Below are 24445 nucleotides of genomic sequence, written 5' to 3'. Positions count from 1 at the left end.
GCATATAGAGCGGGGAAGTGAGATCCGATCATAAGTGGTCACTGGAGACGCATTCTAATGCCAGGTGTGATAAGACATACTTAAAGCTGTCCACTTGTGATCCGATCACTGAGGACGCATGGTAATGCCAGGTGTGAACAGGGCCACAGTAGTACTGTTGCCGTTGTTTGCACTGTTAGCGCTGTTAGCACCGTTAGCTGCAAGCCACCAGCTCAGCTGTGCCCATGTTGAGAGCTGTTTTGAGGCAATAGAAATGCTCTGAAGTTCATATTTAGCACCTTATCCAGTTTATTTAAATTAGTATTGCACAGCAGTGGTTTGAAAGTGTTTTACTTCAGTTCTTGCCCTCCTGCTGGAGACTTAAAACACATCTAATGGTCAAACGGTGAACCTTTAAGCGAAACAATTCTTATTTTCCGTTTCCAAGCTATTTTACTTAATTAATTAAAGGAAGGGAACCTGCAGGCAGCAGATATGAATTGGTTTAATGATAAAAAAAAGCACATTTTCACACCATAAATCATCTCACTGGGCTAAGAACCAGCTAGAGTAGCAAGGTCTGCTGTGGTTTCTCCAGCATTTCAGCTGATAAGCTCCTGTGTGAGGTGAAGATTTTCAACCAGTAACACTTTGTGGTGATGTCCAGCATCTCAATTAGGTGTGGTAGTGATGATGCACACAGACTTTTAATTTTAGCTGACAAGACAAATGTATTATTTCCAAAGAGCCTGACTTGAGGATTTACAATGCTGATGGTGTAGGAGTTGAGACATATTCTACTATGGAGTAGCAGTGACTCTAAACAAGGGCATCGGCTAATAGCCTTAAAATGTAAATTAAAATGTTGTTGCCCTGGTCACGATACTTGTACTTGTATTGTGGGAATAATGTGCAGCATGGTGACATTCCCAGCCAGACAAATGTGCATCGCCTCCCCTCTCCTCCCTGGACGATTCTCCCTGACACTCAGAGGACAGCCCCCTCCTCTCACTGTAATGGAGGTCGGATGCTGCTTTTCCGCGTTTCTGCCCACATTAGCATCTCTAGTTAATTGGCACCATTTGCTCAATGGCATCACTTGAGTTTGTAAATTACTTTTTACAATTGTCACTAATTATCAAGCCCGACGAGTGGAATTGGCATGATTGGTCCCCAGTGGAGCAGAAACACGACAGGCGGAGGAAGGATTAAGACTCTGGGGGCAACAAGAGGAGCTGGCTAGCTGAGGAATACAGTAGCGCTACATGCTAATGAACAGGGGATTACATGCAGATGGTGCAACTGTTGCACCGCACTTGATGAACTATGCACGTTGGCTGCATCCTCGAGAGGGATAGTTTAAACTCAAGTTTGTTTTTTTCATTTGTAAGTCATATGGAACCGGTGCTTAGAAGCTGGTTGAGAGAGATTTATGTAACACATCTGCAGCAACGAATGCACAAATACACAATCTAAAAGAAATACCACTCCGTCCACAGCATGCTAATCCTCTGAACTATCTTCATCACAAACATACAGAACAGTTGACCTTTCGCACAACCCCGTCCCCCTTATTCAAAGTTGCTGAGCCTGTCGAGCTTTCAGTTCTCGCATGGCACATAGGCAGTTTATAATGATAACGCTGGAAGTTACCACTTGAAAGTTCAAGCAAAACCTGGCGACTCTTGGCTGACATAACAACATTCACTTGCAAAGTTTATCAGGTCTGACCATGGCTGTATAAAGAGAACTGGATACAGAAGTTATTTTCTGTGATAATCGAAAACCCAATGGATTCCATTGTCTTTTTGTCGAGAGAACCAGTGCGGTTCTAATTTCCGGGTTGGTCTACAAAAATCATCCCTGCAGCACTCTATAGAGCAAGTACAGTAGCGTTTACTTTAACTCCGCCTCCCAGCCTCGGTCTCGGTCCCATTCACATGAATCGAGGAAGGGAAATAACTCTGGATACGGATATTAGAGCATTTTACAACTTTTAGGACCTAATGATTTAAATAAGGGCTATTCAAGTGTTCATACTGGGAAGTAGATCTGCTGAGTTACAGAGGTCTCTTTCCCAATGTAAGTCTATGGGAAAAAGTATTTTTGGGCTTCCTGGGGGCTTGGGTCTGACAGGCCTGAATGGATGAATGTTGACGAATGAATGATGGAAGACTAGAAAGGTACTATATAAATGTAGGTCCATTTACCATTTACCATAATCACTGTTCGGGGGGGTTGGGGTTTAGCAAACGGTCAGCATGTCCTAGTGTTTTGGTTTGATAGTCTCATGCTGACCTATAAGCAAGTGCTTCTCCCCACCCAGAGTGACTCGGCGACAAAGTCCAGCAACAAATCAACAGCAGAGTAGGAGCTGCGCTGTGGGCTCCTCTGCTTATCTCCAGCAGATGACAGACATGCACAGCGCAGGGAACATTCAGTTCAAAGAAGTCTAATAATTGAGGATGGAGCAGTTATCTGAGAGACTGTTTTGTCTGGCTTGTCAGTATGAGCTAGACAGCCCAGCGTTCTGAAAGGCCAGACAATTTGCGCTCCAAATGTCATGTTGTGAGAGGGCAAACATGGCCTGGTGGAAGAAGGCCAGGGAGAGACAAAAGCGCAGGTTAAAGACGTGCCCGAGCCTTATCGGACAATTATTCTGCCAAAAACCTACTGAGAGTACAAACAATATATTAAGCTGCTACACTTGGTCTTACTGGAATATGCAAAAGATAAATAGTCATCTCCTGCAAAGCATTAATCATTGATTAAAAAAAAATGTTTTCTTGTTTTGCCTTTTTTTTTTCACAGTGTGGAGGAAATTGGATTTTGCCCTCTGGCACAGCGGCAGGATCAGATTGTGGGCTGCGGTACCGTGGATCTTATCTCAGATGCAGCTTTGGTCCAAAACATATTGCTGCCCCTCTCTCAGTGGAAATAGGCTTCAACTGTGCTCTACTGTTGACAGAGCAAAGATACTGGACACACACATAAACATGAGCACACAAACTAGACCCGGTCTGCCTTTCTCTCTCTTTGTGTGCACACACAGCGGACATATCCACATTCAAATATGTGTGTGTGTGTGTGTGTGTATGTGTGTGTGTGTGTAGAGGGTGGGAGGAGTTGATATATAAATCTAAGTGATGCCAGCTCTCACATGACCCAGAAAGTGCCTATTGCCGCGGTTGCCATGAAGACACTCTTAAATCAGAGCTTGGTCCCTGGAGGTGGTGTTAAATCAAGTGTGCCCCCACACACACATACACACACACTCACTTGCACTATAATGCTTCTAAAGACCTTTACATATGTAACAATCTGTACTCATGTTGTGAATAAAAGGGCAGTTTTGCAGATCATGCATATGATATGACACGTCTCATGTATAATTCATATTGTGTTCTAATAAAATTGCAGATGCTGTGTGTTTATTTTTAATGTCTCTTATATACTGTATGTCTTTGCTGTAATTATAATCTTCTTGGCAGTTTAAAATCTATGTCCAACCTTCCATCTCTCAGGAATGGAGAGATTTGTTTTAGAGACCCTCTGGGTAAAAAGGAATTGAACCTACTACAGTGAAATGTTCATCCCAACAGTCACGCAGTCAGCAGAGTAGCCAGTTCACCCATTAGCTAAAACACAGCTGAGCCAGCCTGTCGGAGCTCCCTTAACACCTCCTCCTGCTCTCTTCATTCTCTCCCCTCCTCTACCCCCTCCGTCGTCTCCTTTCCTACCTCACACCTCCTCCTCCTCTCTTTCCTCCCCATACATAAAGAACATGCTGCGTTCAGCAGCAGCCTCCGTTGTGCTGCAGCGCTGTTAGCCTGTTAGCCTGTTTGTTTAGCTCATCATCACCACGCTCCCCTGGGCCACATGGAGTTTATCTCCCTGCCAGTTAGCTGCCATGAAGCCCAAACACAGAAATAAAGCCACTTTGCCAAGCAGCTGAAACGCAATATTACAGCTACAATACGATATTACAGCACCTATTGGATTTTCAGAAGGCTCTCAAAAGCACAGCAAATGGAATAGAAGGACTGAAACTCCTCTGGGAATGTTTTTGTGTTAAAGAATGACTGCTGAAAAGGCGTGACTTTAATGGAGGGAGAAAACGGTCCTCTAACAGACAGGTCAAGGTTTCAGCACTCAGTACTACATTTTCATGAAAATGGATGCAAGTACAATCAAATGCCTTCTTGTGGCACGAACACAAGTGGGCAAAGTCTTGGTGCAGTACTGAAAAATCTTGGATGAACACACTGTTTACAGGCGGACTGCAGTGATGGCGGAGATACTGTAGGACATACTTGATTAATGGGACGACTGGACATGATGGATAGAGATCAGAAGATGCCTTCTATAGTCCAGATGATTCACGCTACTTTGAATTACTATGTAAAACTAAGTGAACACTAATGTGGTGCACAAAATACACAAGCTGTGTAGACATTTTTTTTAAATTATACAGGAAAAAGAAGAATGCACCTGACTTGATGAAAATGACACTGCACCTGAATTTATGAGTCCGCTGGCTTTGTGTTTGCATAATATCAGAGTGCAGTCGGTCCACTAAAAGTTCCGTCAAGGAGAGCTCACTGGCTCAAAGTCTCAAATCACATAGAGCGCTTTTTAGCAGCCTGGGGCAGCTTTTTATAATTGTTTTCCATGAGAGTGAAGCGTTTTGCTCGTGTCGCTGAGCGCCTTGTGTTTCTCCGCCCTGTGTGCCTAGCGTTTTTGCAGCAACGTCCTGAACGTCTCAAGTTGAAAAAAATTCATCTCAGTCGTTAGCGTTTTTTTTTCTCATCGACTATGTTTACATGCACAAAATATTCAGTTTTTGGCCCTTATTCAGAAAAAGACAATAATTCCCTCTAAGCTGTTTACATGGCTAATGAACATGAATATTCCAATCATATTCCTGTTTACATGCAGCCGTGCATACTCCCATTAATGTAAACATTTTCAAAGTTTTCCACTGGTGGTGTACTATTTCGACCGTGTGAAACACTGTCTCAATCTTTCATTCCTTCAATCACCTTCTCTTTAAGGTCGCCGTTGCAACCTTTTGTCTTTCATAATGTTTAAAAGTAGGTTTCTTTCTCCTTCCCACCAGAAATGTGGGCTTTTCTTTGAGCATGCATCTCTCCCCCAGCCTTGCAAACTGTTGGCCAGTTGGTTTGTGAACAACGCACAAAGCTGGCTGTTAACAGGCAAGAGGCAAGAGCCCCTCAGTCATTTTAGTGAGTAAAGCGTTTTGGTGCAGTGTTTTGGCGTCTGATTAGCCTCTAAATGCATTGATCTGTTCCTCAAACTGATCATATTTCAATTATCTCACCGGTACCTTATACATCACGCCCCCACTGATGCAGCCCCCGAAGCACAGGGCTGTGTTCGCTCTGAATCCCCACTAAATCCATGAAGCTATATAATATGGCTCCCTGCAGGGAAATCCTTTATTCTCATGCTCCTCTCCAAAGACAGGTCACAGGTCAGGGTCAGAGTTAAGAGCTGAGAGTGATTTCAGTGTGTTGCTTGAGAACACGTCAGCAGGGCAACACGAGGTAGAGCTCCTGGATCAGTCCAGTCAAATGAAAACGTTGCTATCGAGCTAGCAAGATGCACAACCTGCAGAGTGCATTCAGCCACGCATAAATGCATAAAGTGACTATCTGCCAGGAGAGAGCGAGAGAGTGATTGTTGCGGTGACTCCGAGCACGAGAAGCAACATCCTGATGCCATCTGGCTGCATCTAATCATCGCCGACGACACCCGTTTAGCTGCTGTTCCCGAGCATCACAGCTCCTGATGCACATTTGAACTCCAGACACTTCTGGACTCATTACCAAGTGTTTAGGTGTCACAGGGACGAAGGGGGTAAAAAATGTGGTGACCCACAAGACTGTGACCTGTAAAATTAACATAATCTGCTGCCTTTGAGGAGCCAGTAATGACCTCTCATCGCGGTGTGACACACTCTCCATCTTCATTTCACACCCTCTTAGAGCAGCACAGATGGCCTTGGCATTTCCTTAACAGCCTCCAAAGGCTGTGGATCTTGTGCATCTCCTGTTGCTGCTGCTCACTGGAAAATATTGGAAAATGCACAGAGATGGCTGGAAGGTGACTTGTTGTTCATTACGCAGTCATCAGAGGCTCACGGGTAAGTCCAAAGGGTCCAAAGCAACGCTAACACAGAGCGGTAACCACTTCCTTCCTCGCATATTCACCCCCCGTCTGTTTTTCATTACTGTTTACTATCAACGCTTCTCCACGGGTTAATACACAGGTTAATGAGGTGGGACGAGGCCACTGTAAAATGCTACCAAACCAGCCATGCAGGATAATTTGTCTTGCCTCAGAAGTGTCAGCTACCGCAGCTCCCTGCTCTTTAATTCATTCAAATGAATTTTGATTTAATTGTTTTATACTCGGTGCTCACTAACTCCATTAGTGTGGAAAGAGAGATGGAGGAAACGGAAGAGAGGAGATCCGATAATAGAGAGACATATGGAGAGAGAGGTGGAGAGAGAGAGAGACACAAATGCAGAGAGAGCAGAGAGATGCAGAAAGAGATTCACTTTGTGTGTGTGTGCTCTGTCTGTGTGCACGCTTCTATGAATAATTAATCCCCTAGTTGTGATTACACAACAATTACTCTCTAGAGCTAAAACTTTAACCATCCTCATGAAAGATGGAGGCTTGTGCTCTATCTATAACGCGGTGGCTGCGGTCTGCCGGTCCCAGAGGTGTGTTAATGCAAACTGGGGAGAGAGGCTGATGGGAACATGAGCCGATGGGAATACGGGGAAATGGGAAGTGTGGCTGATGGAGGGACAGCTCCATATTTAACAGAAGGAAGGCGGCGTGATAACGGTGAATTAAGGCTTGCTGGGCTTGCTAAATGTGCTATATATGGTTAATCTATTACTGCAGTTTATGCCCAGGAATATTTTAGTACAAGAGTGATTTTTTTCTTCCCAGATTGATTCATTTGAAGTCTTTTTAGAGGCCTGAATAGGTGACAGTATGTAGTTTTTCACAAGAAAAAGCAGAAATCCTCTTGTACTTTGGTGACCCCTTTTGTAGTGCACCTTGGGGTCCTGACCCCTCAGGCCGGGAATCACTTTTAAATTATAGAATATTGTTAATTTTTAATATAAAACAGCTCATATGATTCAATATACAATTATGAATGCTGTATATATAGTATATATAAAGGGGTCCTTTCATTATGCACATATAGTAATATACTGTGACTATGTACACTAATTCTTTAATATAAAGAATGTGCCACAATTAAACATAGAGTACAATACTACACTGTTAAATATATAGTATACTGTAGAATAGTACTGTCACTACAACCACTTTCACTGTTATACAATATATAGAGCAATCTTGTCAGTGTTAATAACAATAATAATTATAAAATAAAATATAGCCGCAGGCGGCTATTCCGGGTTCAAACCCTTTTGCGCTCAACAGAAGGAAGCAGCTCAATTGCCAAAATTAAAGCCGCAAGCAGCAACGAGCGGGTTTCAGGCTTCACAGAGCCGAGAAGTCACTTCAGCTGGTTCAATTCTGTCAAAAGACGGAGTGAGACCAATCACACGCTTGTTTCATCATTGCATTGTGTGCAGCGGTTCAATAATTGCACCCTCAAAGTTCCGCTATTCACCCGCCCGTCAGTGGATGTGAACGATGAACACGGGGCTGGATGTCTCCACTGAGTTTAATCAGGACTGCACAAAGATGTCTTGAGCTATTATATATGAATAGAGCTCACTGTACGTACAATATAATAGAATACTGTCACTTTTAATTAACACGTGTAGGTAAATGTTTAATGTATTATATAATACATACAATACATTTTACGTATTGAGCCCTTTTCTAGATACTTAAAAGACGCTTCACATAACAAGCTGGTTATGGAAAACATCCAGCAGAATTCTGTTTTTATGACTACAAAAACAAATTTCCCCCAGTGGAACTTTGTTTTGCAGCCATGAAAAGAGAATACAAAAGACAACATTAATGACACGTCAACACAATAGAACACTGAGCTAGAGCAGAGAAATGGAAATCCTTACCCAGTACACGTATACAATTGTGCAAATGTGCAAGGAAAGTGCAAAAGCCAGAGTGCTACAGGATATACTATTGAGCACATTAACAGCACTTGGGATGAAGGAGATGTGGAATCATTATATACGAATATAATAGAACGCTTTTACAGTAACTACAACAAAAGTATATATAACACAGCAATATACTGTATATCTATAGATGTCTGTCCTTGTTTAATATATGATTATAATAATCATATATTAAACATGCAGTACAGTATGATGTTGTTACTGTTAAACACATACTGTAGTATAGCACTCATTAATGCATTTATTGTAGAGATGCACCGATATGACTTTTTCAGCCCCGATAACGACAGTGATACCTGGGCTTTGGGTAACGGTCGATACCGAGTACAGATCCGATACCAGTGTTTAATTAATAAGCTGTATGCCTCACTGTGTGGACGTGATTGGGATCATTCTTTTATGTGTAAGGCAACATCAGGCTCAACTTAAACATTGCTCTCCTAACTTTGTAGAAGAAAATGTAACAAATAAATACATAGATATAAATTTACTGAATTAGTACTTATTATTAAAATAATAAATCCTGCACCAGCAACTTGGTAAAAAATCTTCAAAATTAACAAGAAACAAGTGTAAACCTTTATAATGCAGCAACTAAGTGGTCAAAATTTAAACAGGAATTAAAATTCCAGTATATAATGTAAATACTGGTATATAAACATATAATTGAATCATCCAGCTATATGAGTAAATATCAGACAGATATCTGATCCGGTATCGGTGCATCCCTGTTTTATTGTACAATTTAATATCATCGTCCTTGTATGTACATACACAGGAATAATTTTACTGTTATATAATACAGAGTAGAGCATACTGCAATCAAACTTATAGTATTGCACCGTGTCTGTTAAACTGCAGAATCCTGTCACTGTTAAATATTTCATAGAAGAGCAAAGCCTCTATTAAACCTATGATGCAATATTTACAGTACGCTCATGATTATATTTGGATATATTCTAGTAAATACACTCACTCTTATACATATATATAGAATGCTGTCATTACTGTAACATCATTGATTTACCAAAGAAATTAATTTCAATGCAGCAGCTCGTATTCTGTATCTGTCAGTATAAAAGGATCTCAATCCTCTCCAGCGTAGGAGTGAGCATGCGGCACCCTACATTTGGCTGTTACATAATATGAGCCGTTTGCCGGGCCGGTGGCGAGAATTCACACTGAATTAACGAGTGGTTACAGCGAGGGAATTAGGCAGGAATCTCATCTCAGACCCGGAAAAATCACCTTCCCACCTCTGAGTGGATGCTCTCCGGAGTGGTATAATAAGCAAAGCATCACCGTCCGCAAGTGGAAAACCCAAACTGGAGTCAAGCCAAAGGTTTCCGGAGGGGAACAAAGGGCTGAAATGTTGAGCTGCACAAGCCGGAGGTTTATGTCTGAGCTATACGTCTCTTCATTCGGCCTGTTCTAGGGGTGGTTTTAAAGTGCAGGTTACTGTCTTTGCAGTCAGTTCGTTGGTAGCTGAGTTGTTGTAATAGCCCACAGCAGTTGAGGAAGCAAACTTTCTGTAGCTCTCCAATTTGGGCCAGGCCTTCATATATCTTTTTTAGCCACAGCAGGGCTTGAACCTGGCCTTTTTTAAAACTGTAACAACAAGGGCAGCACTTAGAAACACCTCCCGCTGACGCCGTGTAGCCAACGGGGAACAGTCAGTGCTGTATTGCAGGATGTGAGGAGTGCTGTCCAAGCTGAGTTTGCTGAGGGCCGTCTGGTGAGACTGAGCCCCTTAATGTTCATTAACTCGGAAGAAACTCATCAGCACTATAGCGCATGAGTCTATTTCAGTGCCTCATGTAAAATTGCAGAAAATATGAGTGCAATAATCATTAGCAAAGTCCTCCAGGATGGGGAATATACTGTATGGTTGGGAGGTTGAATGAGAGTTCAAGGCAGAAATAAATGTGTTTATGATTACTTATGGAGCTTATCTCGCCTCTCGCAAAAAAAAAGTAATAATGCATCTCTATCCAGCATGTGCCAACCATGTGGTTTTCATGGTGAAGCAGTATCTCAATGGTTACAGAGGTGTTTCAATTCCAGTCACACAGAGATTTAGACAGGAAGTTAATTATACAAATGTCCCCCTTGTTAGCTAACTGTCAATGTGAATTCAAGCAAAACCCAGGTCCTCTAAAGTAATAGGACCAACAGTAAATGGCTGACAAAAGACGGTGGGTGTGCTGCGCAGGATAAATATTAAGAAATGTGCTGCTACAATGAGCCAAAGAAAAGGTTTTTAAAAAAGTGTGAAATTCAAAAACGATTAAGCGTTGAGCTCATTCTAACAATACTAATGCACTTGATTGGACTGGCATCGGAACAAAAGCACTGATGTACTGTTTGGATACACAGAACAGTTTTCTCTACTCCACATAAAGCACACTGAAAAAAAAAAAAAAAGGCAGCAGTATGCTGAAATGAGCTTTCCTGATCAATACTAATTGAAACATGGAGATGTAGAAGTCGTCCCTGATGCATTTTCATGGACCTATTGTTCAGCTACACTGAAGACAGCTCTGCCTCTTAAATTGGTTTACAGTGCAACTACATTTGTATTCATTATAAGACAAAATGTCTCTCACGCAGCTAGCTCTTGGCTGGAAAAAAGAGGCGCAAACATGATATTTTCTAAACAATTCCCCCTGGGGACGGAGCCAAATTGCTGCAGCAGTTCAGACAGCCTGCGGTGGAAGAAGTGCGGCTTCTTCCTCTACTCCTACATATGCTGAAATTTTAAAGATGTTATATTAAGCTATTGTTAAACTCAGAGGACCCACAGCGAGCTTCTGAACTATTGATATTGAAGGCTTAAAAGGGAAGAAGCTTCCCAACACTCAGTCAAAGTGCATTCAACAACACCACTCTGCAAGCCTGGCCTTTTACTGGGAGTTACTTTACAATGCGTGGCGCAGCAGCAGAGCAGTGTACAGCTCTGCAGAAAGACACCGAGAGGACAGAGGGCACTTAGCTGTTAGCAGTCTTGTGCTGACAGTCCGAAGTCCAAAATAAAATAAAACAATAAATAGCAATCCTATTTGTACCAAGAACACCAACAACCTTAGGCCACCCTGCACTCTATATCCATCCAGGGACAGACAAGCACCAAACTCCCAGGGTAGGGCTCTCATGCAACTTTAAAGTGAGATAAATAAGTAAACAGGCCTTTTTTTTCTTCGTATTTTCCATGCAAGGTTCAAAAAAGAGCCAAAGAACGACATGTGAGATAATGCTGCAGCTGAGAGGTAGCAGGCAGCATCCAGGTCCTTTTAAGGTTAACTAAAAGCGCCGGCGATCTGCGCCATCAGCGTCCGAGATGGTCTGAAAAACAACACAATATGACGACAGACATGATGGACGATGAACTTCCTGAAAACGGCCTTCTTTTCTGGGAAGAGATATAACTAGAAGCACTTCCCCCCCGATGCGCCTGTTGCTGTTTTCTTGGCAGTCCCCCATCTGTCGCATGCGCTCAGAAGAATGAATTACAGCCAATTAAGATGGCTGCGCTGTAGCAACTGAGCAAAGGGTAAACACCATTTGTGCAGGAAAAAGAGATTTGTGATCTGTTTCTCTGTGCCTCTGTTGACAATGCTGAGTAGTTTTATATGTGATGTTTTTGAATTTCAAAGGAAAATCTCTTTTCTTTACATTTTACTTTCATTAATTATGTAGCAGCACAAATAGAGAATGAGTCTCTTTCAGCTTGGTTTAAATGGGGTCTGAAATGGCCCTCAAAGGAACAGTGTGTAGCATTTCTGAGGATCTATTTGCAGAAATACAATATACTGTATATTGCCATATAGTATATGCAATAAATATTCATAACTATGTTTTCATTAGTGTATAATCACCTGAAACTAAGAATCGTTGTGAGCCCTTCATATCTACAGAGAGCTGGTCCTCTTCACGGAGTGTGCCATGTTGCTCAAAAGTTTCCTTTTACACATGATTAATAAGAGTGTTTATGCATTAGAAAAAAATACTGAATTGAAAGTTTAAATTCACACTAAGTCAGAGAGGGCAAACAAGTGCTAACAGTGTTCTTTACATCCAGTGTTTTCCACTATTCCATATAATTTCCACCAAAACACCCATACACTATGATTATCACATACAATATGTTTACTAATGTGGAAATAAATGCTGAAATAAACAATATTGTTCAATGTATAAACTTGACAGTTGTTCAGTGAGTTAATTTGATTTTAAATACCTTTACTAGCATGAAGAATTAATAAAATTGCTGCATGATATTTTATCCATTACTTCATACACACTTACTAGCCACTTTATTAGGTACACCTTGCTAGTACTAATGGTCTTCTGCTGCTGTAGCCCATCTGCTTCCAGGTTCGACGTGTTGTGCGTTCAGAGATGGTATTCTGCATACCTTGGTTGTAACGAGTGGTTATTTGAGTTACTGTTGCCTTTCTATTATCTCGAACCACTCTGCCCATTCTCCTCTGACATCAACAAGGCATTTCCGTCCACACAACTGCCGCTCACTGGATATTTTCTCTTTTTCGGACCATTCTCTGTAAACCCTAGACATGGTTGTGCGTGAAAATCCCAGTAGATCAGCAGTTTTTGAAATACTCAGACCAGCCCGTCTGGCACCAACAACCATGCCACGTTCAAAGTCACTTAAATCCCCTTTCTTCCCCATTCTGATGCTTTGTTTGAACTTCAGCAAGTCGTCTTCACCACGTCTAGATGCCTAAATGTATTGAGTTGCTGCCATGTGATTGGCTGATTAGCTATTTGTGTTAACAAGCAATTGAACAGGTGTGCCTAATAAAGTGGCCGGTGAGTGTATATGATTACATCAAATGATATTCATTATGCATTACAATTAGGCAGCATTTTAATTGTAGAGCCGGTCGAGGTGGAGCTAATGTGTTAACTCCTGTGCTTTATATAAGTTACTATCTGGCAGTTAAAACCTAAACTAAATATCATTTTATAAAGTCATTATCTGTTTTCTGTGTAAAATGTTGATCTGAAAAGTAACAGACGAATGTCGTGGAGTAGAAGCAGTATAAAATAGAAATACTTATGTACGTGGAAATTGTACTGTACTTAAGTTAATGTACACCACTGCATACAATGTCCATTGCATGTATGACTTACATTGAATGGGCTGCGCACATCACATTTAATTGAAAGATATTTTGGCTGAAAATGTTCTTGACATTTGTACAGACGCATAGCAGGAGTCTGTCTGTAGGCGGACATGTCTCGCTGCTTGGGGGCAGAGCTCACTCTGGCCACTGGAGGCCAAGCGAGGCAGTGATGCGGTAAATGCTGCAGTGTGTGTGTGTGAGTGTGGGCTGATCATCCCCGGGCCTGGTTCAGGTAATGTAGCGGAGAGGAGGGTAAGTCGCCCTGACACACACGCCTGGATCACAGAAGCTAGCAGGGCACCGCGGGCTACGGATTGTGTGCGAGTTGTGTGTATGTGCGTCACTGTGTTCTGGGCATCTCTGTGATTTACCTACAGTACATGTATATCTGCATGTAAAAACCTGAAAACTGTCTTTGTTGATTAAATCTAAATGCTAATGAGAGCGGACTGGCCAATGTCTTAAAACAGCCACAGTTTCCCTTCACACAACATGCTCCACTGATCACTGAGGAACCTGTGCACTCTAAATAACGGCGTTAACTAAACAGCTTGGTGGCTAAATCTGATTAAATGAGAACAGCGTCTGCTCACCTTGACAGGTAGCCTCCTGGCCGGCCCATCTAACTCTGCTTCATCTCACCCTGACTTCTCGGTGTCTCAGCATTTATGAGTCACTCATTTGCTTCGGTCAGCGTTTTCAACCTCATAGTATTTAATAGGGTTAAAGACTCAGGGCCAAATTTCTTTCAGATGCATTCTGCGTGTGATTTATCCAACAGGCACACTGGCCTGGAGTGCAGTTTCTCTGTCATAGAGGCCAGCCTGCGTGTAAACACCGTAATCATGGGTTCAACTCCAGGAAATATGCTGCTTCGTTGCCAAGAGTTAGATGAAAAGATTGATACCACTCACGGCAAATACGAATCTACAGCCAGCAGCCTAGTTAGCATATGCCTACCTTACACTATGAGACTTTGAAAAGACTTTTAAAAGACTGAAGTCTCACATCTAAAGATAATGTGTCTTAAGTCACAGAGTGTTTAGTTACAGATATAATATATATTTTGCAAAGACTGGGGATCTTGCAGAGTCTATATTTACAAGACTACAACTAGATTCCTTTTGAGATGATGTTACATCTGCTCCTGGTGGAAATGTACAAGAAGAAAAACTGTTGAGAAAGAAGTGAACAGAAATTGCTGCAGCCCTCGAAATCCCCGCTGCTAAAGCTAACTATCAGCTGAAACGTACCGTTAGCTCGTAGGCTAATAGCAAACATTCCAGTAGCTATTATTAGCTTGCAAGTAGCCCCCATGGATGTATAAAGAGAACTGGATACAGCGTTGGAGGGTTGGCGTTGGCGGGCTCCTGTTAATTCCTATGAGAGTTGCTCAGTGCCCGCGGTCCAGCCTCGGACTGGGTCTCATTCACATGAATGGAGGACGGGAAAAAACTCTGGATTCGGCTATTAGTGCATTTTACAACTTTTAGGACCTAATGACTTAAATAAGGGCTATTAAAGTGTTCGTACTGGGAAGTTCATTTACATAAAAAACAATTATCTGCTGATTTACGAACATCTCTTTCCCAATGTAAGTCTATGGGGAAAAGTATTTTTGGGCCCAATGGCATCACGTTATGGACACAGAAGTTTTAGTACCGCTTTTAGACGCTCTTCCTGGGGGTTTGGTAGCCCGTTTGGGACAGTGGTTAGCTACTTAACTATAGCATATATCATACTAACCGGGGATTGTGAGAGCTACAACTTTTTTCCTTCTCCACTCTATCATGGTACAAATGGAAGGACGCGTCAGAGAGGCACTCTTGTTCACTCCACAACTCCACCAGTTTCTCCATGTTTACTTTAGACCCCATTTGCTGCTTCCTGTTTGGTTTGGTGCTGGAGAGAGCGCACCTATTGGTTGTTGACAATGTTTGTATCATTGAACTTACGATAATATTAAACTTGTTTGATTTTATCAGATCGCAAGATGATAAAAAGACTGACTTAAGACCGCTTGGACTGAGTTTTATGAGCATCTTACACTAACCGATCAAGATCACAGGTACCCGCCGCAATTCTAGCAAAACTCTCGTGATTGTTTTCCGACATTGGAAACATGTCTGTGGCAGTGAAATCGTTTGAAAAGTCGTTTGGTGTCAGGTCGGCATTAGCTTAGCATTAAGACTGAAGGCAGCCTGTCTCTGTCTGATGGTAGCAAAGCCTTCCTACTATAACCTCTAAAGCTCACTAACTAACACGTTATATCATGTTTGTTTAATTCACACAAAAAGTGTTAAAGCGACAACTTTTTATTTTACGAATGACGATTTCTTGGCTGGTTGCAGTAACTTCCTCCTAATCATGCCTCCAAAAGGGGAGCCGTACCGCTATGCAGTGGTACATTAAAAAGAAAGTTTTGGTAGAAAAACAACTTTTACTGTACTGAATTCTACATCAAAGAGAAAAATGTGCAATAAAAAAATTATACAAGTTTCTTGGTTCAGAAAAACATCAATCTTTTGAACTCCTGATTAATAACTACCAGTGTCTTGACTCCCTAAAATGAATATCACCCAGTGCCGTCTCCTCCATCATTTGTCACTTCCTCCTGACGTGATACCTCTGCTTCTGTTTGTTCACTGTATATTTTCAGCCTAAACTCTGCTGTGACAAGTAGCCAAAAATAGCGTCCGTATCATCTGCTCCTTATATAAACACACATCAGCTGCCAACAACTATTGTGGATGAGCCCCAGAAATACCCAGAATGCAGCACAATGTGGCATTGATTCCCGAGCCCTATTGGGACCCTCAGAATTAGTTCAAAATGGTTTCATTTCCAAAATTCAGATCGGTTACTGTATTGTTATGATGACAAACAATATTTGACAGAGAATGTCAAAGGAGAATCAGTGAAGTTTCAGTTTCTTAGTTTCATGTTATTGTTATTCTATTAAAGTGGCAATAGACTTTTTTTACGTTTTAAACATCATTATGTTGCTTGCACGATGTAATGGCTATAGAATAATGACACCATTGTCGTTTACATTGGTTCCCTATAAGCCTCGCTTTCACTTTGCAATTGTGTCTACCACAAGGTCTCCTGGGAAAATGAAGGCTCCATTTACGACACAAAGGAAGAGGATAGCGCTTCAGTTGTGCCTATACTTATGAAGGTAATGAAATAATAACACAGAGGCTCCGTAGTCGGAACCAAGACGGCAAACTCTTTAGTACCTCCCACATTGTCAACGGCAGTGCATTACTGCTACTAGTCCTTTCATTCTTCCCTTTCACAATAAAAGCACTAGACATACCGGTATACACTGCCTCCCTGCTTACCATAAAGCATTTCGTTAAGAGGCAACTCAACAAAATAGCTTACAGTAGCTATCTCAAGGTTTTGAAAATGCTGGATGGTGGAACAACCGGAGTAATGTTAATGTTAACTGTGGAAACTCTACCCGGCAAAAGAGCCCCGTTGACGGAGGAGGCAAAGAAGGCGAAGAGGGAGAATGATAAAAACGGTTATTTTTATGAGATCAGCTAGAGAAGCTAGATCAGTAACAAAACCTGCCTACTTATTAATACTTACTACCGGGTGTTTTACTCTCCCTTTACGGACTTGCATTTATAAGGCGCCTTTCTAGTCATCCAACCACTCAGATCACTTTACACTACATGTCAACGCACATTCTCACACTGACGGCAGAGGCTGCCATGCAAGGTGCCACCTGCTCATTAGGATGATTAGGAAGTAAACTAATGTTCATTCACACACCGATGGCACAGCCTTCAGGAACAATTTGGGGTTCAGTATCTTGCTCAAGGACACTTTGACATGCGGAGTGGAGGAGCCTGCGATCGAACAGCCGACCTTCTGATTGTGGACGACCCGCTCTACCTCCTGGGCCACAGCTGTCCATAGTGCTGAGATCTGGGTTTTGTAGTTCAAATTGGGACTCTTACAGTTGTTTTTTGCTTTGAAAAGTACAGTAGCCAGGCTGCTAGTAATAGCCATGTTGTTAACTGTGTTGTTGGTAGTTGCAAGGCTAGTTGCTAAGAAAACGAAAGCAAACTCTTTGCAACAGCGGTACCAAATAATACCACTTGGAAACGCTAGGGGGGTAAAAGTTGAACAGTGATATGTTGCCACTTTAAGATTTAGGTGCGTTAGTGACTCCATATCCCTAGAATTTCTTAAAGTTTGTTCACCCAAACTAGAGAAAAGCTAAAAATCACTTTAGTCCTGGTGAAGTTTTCTGTTTTGCAGTCAGTTACAGTTTTAAAAAAGTCACTCAGAAAAATGATGGTGCACCCAATAAGTTTTAACACAAAATGCAGGGAAACGTCTGGCCTGGATCGCTGCTTTTCAGGATTTTATTTAAAAGACAGGGAAGGTGACAAAATGATATACATTTAGTTGTATATTGGCTGCACTTACGGCAGCAGGGGTGCGGTAATTTTCTACCAGAACATAATAAAAGATGACAGGGGAGCATGATACTTATTACTGACATGCTGAGTGTCTTTTTCTAAAGAAGCATTATTGATTCCCTGCTGACAAAAATCTGTGTGAAAGAAACTTCAAACCCACTGGTGTGAATCACTGTAAAAGATGAGCGCGCTGCTTCGACAGCAAGATGCTTTGGCTGGGAGGTGAGTTGACAACATATTGATCGGAGCAACAGGTTATCTACAGTGCGGGTCCATTTTCATGCAAACGGGCGAACACATGCAGACAAGCAAAGAACCTTTCATAAAACCCCAATTACAACCACATAAACTGAGCTGAAGTATATCAGTCAGAGCAGTAAATGCAGGGCAGCCAGTGGACGGGCCTGGTGGTGGGGCCTTGAAATGCGAGCAAATCAATTGAATGTAGCTCACACACACACATGCACATAAACACACGCAGCCTCCAGCCACATAAAGAAAAAAATATAAAAAAACAGAGTTTTTATTGGATGCCCAGAAACGGTCGGTGATCAAACTCAAACAGCCAAAAGAGCCACAGTGATTTAGTGGAGCAAAAATCCATTATGGCTCCATCCAAAGGTAATGACTTCTTCAGGCCTTCCAGCTGATTCTCCAGAACAAGAGTGGGAGGGGATGACACACACACACACTCACACACACACACATACATCGGACAAATCAGGCTTTTGTACAGAACAGCGTGAGGTCCTGAAAGAGTCCACGCTGACATCGCCTCTCTTTAAGTCTTTTATACCTTCAATCACTCACAGAGGCAGTGGAGACAGCAGCATCTCTATTTAAACTGAAGTGGCTTACGTATAAGTAGTCTGGCCGATACAAACTACTACCTGATAGGAAAGGAAATAGGAAATAGAAGAGGAACTAATAGCACTGATATCGAAGGTGCTCTATACGATATCCAGAGAATTTATATAGCACAAACAACTATTTACTATGTAAAGATATAGTGGAATAAAGTCTACCTGAGCAGTCTGTGTGTGTTGTGTTGACATCGCCACACGTGTTTTTAGTGCATGTTCTTGCATGTGACAGGGACCATTTTGGTCATATGTGACCAAAAATCTGTCAAGTGAACAAACATTTTCATTGGTTGCACCGCTGTGCCTGACATTTAGCAGGTTTTTGTGAAACCGCGCCCTGTGCTCCTCCTAGAGCGACATCACAACCATAAAACATAACCTACCGGTAGTTCAAAATGAAGAGAACTATTGATTGTTTTTCTTGTCAAGAAAAATGCTGCGGTGCCCGTTACACCTGTCCCCAGCCCTGAACCGCCCAGCCCAGACCGGTATCGCCGGCGGAGAACCGCTCCACCACCTGTCTCTCCCGGTCCCCGGTAAAAGACCTAATCCTGATCAGAAGCGCCTGGTGCACCTAAATGAAAAAGACGCACCATTTCAGCCAATCTAAAAAGTTGGAGCCCTGTGTGAGCGTGCCCCAGCTAGCTCAGGGCAGCCATTCTGCACTGCACTCATACAGCAGTTACAGCTGATAACGCCGCCCCGACCGACGGCGTCATCGCGGAAGAGCAGCGCCCATCCTCCAGTTCCCCCTCATGTTGCTGTCGTTTCCACAGCTAACGCTGTTAGCACTGTTAGCAGCGAGCCGTCTGCTCAATCGTCGCCATGTTGAGAGCCGTGTGGAAGCAATAGAAATGCTCTGAATTTCATATTTAGCACCTTTAATCATTACATAAAGACATAAAGCTAAACATTATGGCAACAATACAGTAGAACAGGGCAGCAACACACTATGCTACAGTACATGCTCCACATAACACTGAGCTTAATATAAAAACTGGGGGGAAAAAAATCATCGACAGTGGTAATAGCTCAGCCCGGTGATATGCTCAACCTTCAATATGCTTTTTCTTCCCTGCACCATCCCAGTAATTCATAAAACTCGTTGTTACCTTGAACAAGGCAGCTGAGCTCAAATGAGTCTGGGAAAAATCTGAGCAGAGAAAAAAGTATGAAAAATGCTTTTCAGTCTCTTGACAGAAAACGCTGAGGTGCCCTTGAGCAAAGCGGGCAATCTTAACATATAGTGCGAAGCAGCGAGTGTCGCTGGAGAACCGCGTGATGCCCGGTGAGATCGCCATGCAGTGCAGTATTTAAAATGACGCCCTACAGTGTCCAAGAGAACTTTGGACCTTGCCATCAAGGAGATAAATTACGCTCTTCACCGCTCCTGCTCGGAGAGCACTGAAACTGCATTTAAAGCACCCTTTTCCAAAGAGCTGAAATAACTCCTACAGTAATGCCGGGTGCTATGAGGATTAAAACATGCTAAGCTCTCGACGCTGCCAGCAATATGACGCAGTGTCTCCTTTTAGTCGAAAGCGAGTGTAAAAATAAGGCAGTGCTGTAACACAGATTCCTGGTAGATCGAGATTTTACATGGTTGTGGGTGGATAGTATAAATAAACTACTCTTTGTGTGTAAAATGCATTGTCATCTACTGTGGAAAGGTGCTTTTTTATAAAAGGAACATCTTACTGCACGGCAGATGCATCATTAGCAAGCAACTGTGGCACCAATTAAATGGTATCTCACAGACTGTATACAAACACAAAGGGTCAAACTGCCTTCATGCCATGGAGGCATGGAGTTGCACTCTATGTGATCCCTTATTATGTGGTATTTATGATCTTTTATTTCTCGTCAGGATTTCAGACTTTTGTGTCGAACCAGTTTGTTAGCGCTGCTTAAATCCATATGACTTGCCATGACATTGCAAACATGTCTGTAAAGCCTCATTAACTACTGTATAAGACTCATCCTTGATTAGAGCCAGCTTTAGGCCAATGCAATAATTGCCACCCCCTAAATAATTACAGCGGAGAGTTCTTTACCGAGGTAAGTAACGAACTCTAATCCTGTAAAGTAGCTAATTAAGGGGTGGCATCGGCTAATGCTACTTTACACCATGCTTACGGTAGGAAATGAGGACCGCGCATGGTTTGAGGTGTGAGGTGGCATTAGAAAACAGTGGGATTAAAGAGAGAAAAAGTGACAAGTGCTTGAAATTGACAGAAAGGAGCAAAACCAGCTGAGAAGAAGAAATGTACATGAGGTAGGATGGGATCATAAGCTAGGGTCCACGCACCTCGCCGTAACGTGGTGCTTCTCAAACTGTAAAGGCGTGACAGGCGGGACCAGCGTCACTGGAGGAAAATGTGATACGCAATTAATGTTTTGACATCAGAAACTTTTTCATGGCGGGACAAATAAATCGTCTCTTTATACATCCACGGTACAGTAGCAATGATGTTCAGTCAGACAGACAGTCTGTAGGTTTACAGAATGGACAGATATTTGACAGGGACAAAAAGAAAAACAGACGAACAAGACAACGTACTCAACTGACAAGTAGTTCGAAGCTTCATTCATAGTGTTGACATTTTAATTATTTTTAAACTTACAGAAACATTAGCCTACCTTCCACCCTCTCTTCCCTCCTCTCTCTCAAACACAAACAGAGCGAGCAATGTCGAAACTTATTGAAAAAAAGAGATTGTAATTATTTCACTAAATTCACAAAATTCACTACATGTTTTTATCCAATAAAATATTCTGCTTTAGTCCATATTCTTCGTCGGTGAGCCTGTCAAAAACAACAGTTTCACTGCGTTTAAAAATGGTTTTCTCTCCCGTACGCACCTGTATTAATGGGGCGGTCTAGCAGCAATCCAACAGCACCATAAATTACATTAATATAAATATAAATAATAATGAAGGCGGTGGGAGATGAGGAGAGACCAGTGTTTATTTTATGTCTGAAAACTCTGGCAGCTGACAAAACAAATTAAGAAGACCTTTAGAGACATTATATCCCGGTCACGTCAATAAAAACCCTCATCCTACCAACCAGTTTAACATACTACGACTACCAACTGAATAACTATAAGAAACAACTATCATCATCAAATATTATCTTATTTCTTCTCAAAACATTATAAGTTATATAATTAATGTCATCTTAACGGGGGGCGTGAAGGTATTTCTTCCTCTAAACGGGGGAATGACAGTAAAAGTATGAGAACCACTGTCGTAAAGCGACACAGGGGTGTTTGTTTTGCGAGCGATACACAAACTCGCCCCCCACAAACACACCAAACACGAGCAAATGCCGCTACTCTGCCTGCCAACTGATAAGAGCTGCAGTTGGGTGGGCAAACACTTGAACCTGAACCACAGGACCTGAGCCGCTATCGTCTACCTCTCTTCTCTCCGCTCTCTGTTCCTAGATCAGCGCTACACGACAGCTTCCGCCTCTTCCACAACGCCAACGCCAGAGTCACAAGCAAAACCTGGAGCTGACACAAAATGAAAGCTCAGCATGCACAAAAGCCATGTTAATCCTATTGAATTTCTCAGCGTGATCGACAGCGCCGAGTCCGCTAATTAATTCAGGATCCCCTCTGCGATCGCTCCACATAGCAGACAGAGTGAACGCGTGAGGTGTATGTACAGTGCACAGGCCTCGTTTGCATGCACGATGCCCTTTGGTATTGATCCAGCTGTCTATATACGTGCATGTGTATGGGTTTGTTGCAAATGTATGGCCTTTAGCGGGATTCAACTGCATAAAGCAACACAGAACTCCAGTGTCCTGCAGCAATCACCCAGACCATTAATAGTCCTCTTGGGGATAGGACTAAAGTGCAGTAATAAACATGTAGTAAAAAGTAGGACAGTAGCTGCATATGTACATTTTCTGATGAACAAAAGGTTCTGAGGAGAAGATTAGCTGGGGGAATGGATTCTGCACAATGATGCAACTGGCAGAAAGGCGAAAAAACAAAGCTAATATCTTCCTGCCTATCTCCCCGTCTGCCTATTTGTGTAGACTTACCTTTCATACCGAATTTGGAGCGTCGGCCGTATTTGTTGATGAGAACAAAAAGGACGAGGAGGAGGACGCAGGCGAAGCCCGCCAAACCCACGGCGATGGAAACCTGAGAGAAATGAAATGCTGCGTCAGACTACTGTGTTCACATCGTAATCCTCCAGATTTTTGATCACCTTAAATACTGTGAATCAGAGTTTAATCCACTAGATTGTGACTGCTGCTTTCTCAGAGATTACAGCAGTCTGGGAGAAAAAAAAAGTTCAACACCTGTCTCAGCTGCGATGTATTCCAGTTGACGGAACGTAATTTAAATGTGATCCTCATCTACAGCCAGACTCACTCACAGTGCAGTTTAGAAATAAAAATGCAGTAGCCTGTCTCGTCATCATCATTACTACCAGTTAGTTCTGATCAGATTAGTCAAATTCATTTGGATAAGTAAAGTACCACTACTGAAATATATACACCTTCTTTTTTCAGTTTACACAGTGCTTGTTGTTGTCACAAACAGGATTTAATGTTCTCATCTTTAATGCACCCTTCAATAACATAATAAATAGCTGTTTTCTTATCAAATCAAAAAGGAAATAAATTAGTAAAATTAAGATTTAAACTGAGCTTTCCTGCTATGACAAGTCAAAATGTCTTTCATGAAAAAGGTCTATTGGCACGGCGAGCCTGTCAAGCTTTGGATTCATGTGTTAGAGCGGTGTGCTGTACTGAGAGAAACACCTTCTAACACCAAAAACACGAGAGCAAAAGTGTGAGGAATTCATTTCACCATGTGGTTATCGGCTGTAGCGTGAGCTGCAATTGTTAGCAGGTCCCGCTAACTATTTTAGTTGCAGCCTGGTCTCACTAAATGGCATATGAATAACACAGCAATTTCTTAGGTCATTAAGAAAATTTGTATGTTATTGCTATGCATTTTTTGCATGTCATTTCACGCCATGGAAATAGGCGCTCAGAGCAAGTGCTCCAGAGGTTAGGTGTTAGGTGATGTAGTATAAAGAGCAAGGAAATCTGCATAAGGAGGAGTACAGGGTAGGTGAGTAGGTCAAACAACCACATGACTTTCACCCAGGGGACCTGTAATAATGTCCCCTGTGAAACCAAAAGTCAACCATTGATTTATTTACGTTGACTACTTAACTCATGTACTGTATGTATACGTTACTTAATTTACATAACAAACGTCCTTAGTTGAACCCAAACCACGATCTAGTGATCTCGTTTGTACTTTTTAAACAGAAAACACACGTTTTATATTGTGATATTTACTGGAAATGACTTGCAGGCGATCTGGTGGCGATCTCCCTCCAGACACCTGCCACCTAATTTAGGAGTTGGACGAATATATCGGCAATAGGCCAATGGCTATTGAGTGACTATGAGTACATCGCCGGTTGTTTTTTTTGGGCGATTTTGTTTGTCCTTTTATTTAGCTAACGGGTGGAGGGGGGTGAGGAGGAGGGTTGAATGGTTTGGACTTTTTTTTATTTTCTTGGCCAATTTTGACAGCCCTAATAACCGGCAATTATCAGTGTTCTTAATTACATCTGTGCTTTTCCTGCTATGCCGTGTAAAAAATATCTGCCATTAAAAAAGCCCATTAACCATGAAAGTGTTTCTCTACTGAACTACAGTGGAAGAACTCACCAGCGCTGGTTTCAAAACCTGTACAGAATCCCCCGTATTACATACAATGCCAGCAGCAGACACTGCAGGATAGTGTTACCGTCATCGACATCATTAATGTCCAAACACACAACTTTGAAAAATGACTAGCACTGTT

The 24445-nt window shown here is 42.1% G+C and overlaps 1 protein-coding gene across 9 annotated transcripts in view; it reads right to left on the bottom strand.

Annotated features, from left to right (window-relative positions):
* Positions 1–24445, bottom strand: part of ntrk3b (neurotrophic tyrosine kinase, receptor, type 3b) — a 291028-nt gene that overhangs the window by 70396 nt on the left and 196187 nt on the right. For 8 of the 9 annotated variants that reach the window (XM_037795125.1, XM_037795110.1, XM_037795152.1 and 5 more), the window contains one exon: positions 22654–22756. In XM_037795125.1, the coding sequence (XP_037651053.1) occupies positions 22654–22756 (103 nt within the window). The remainder of the gene's footprint in view (positions 1–22653; positions 22757–24445) is intronic. The other variant, XM_037795134.1, reaches the window with a different exon arrangement.

The sequence above is a fragment of the Sebastes umbrosus genome, chromosome 2 (assembly GCF_015220745.1).
Source record: "Sebastes umbrosus isolate fSebUmb1 chromosome 2, fSebUmb1.pri, whole genome shotgun sequence".
Lineage (NCBI taxonomy): Eukaryota > Metazoa > Chordata > Actinopteri > Perciformes > Sebastidae > Sebastes > Sebastes umbrosus.
This window is presented reverse-complemented; position numbering and strand designations above follow the sequence as displayed.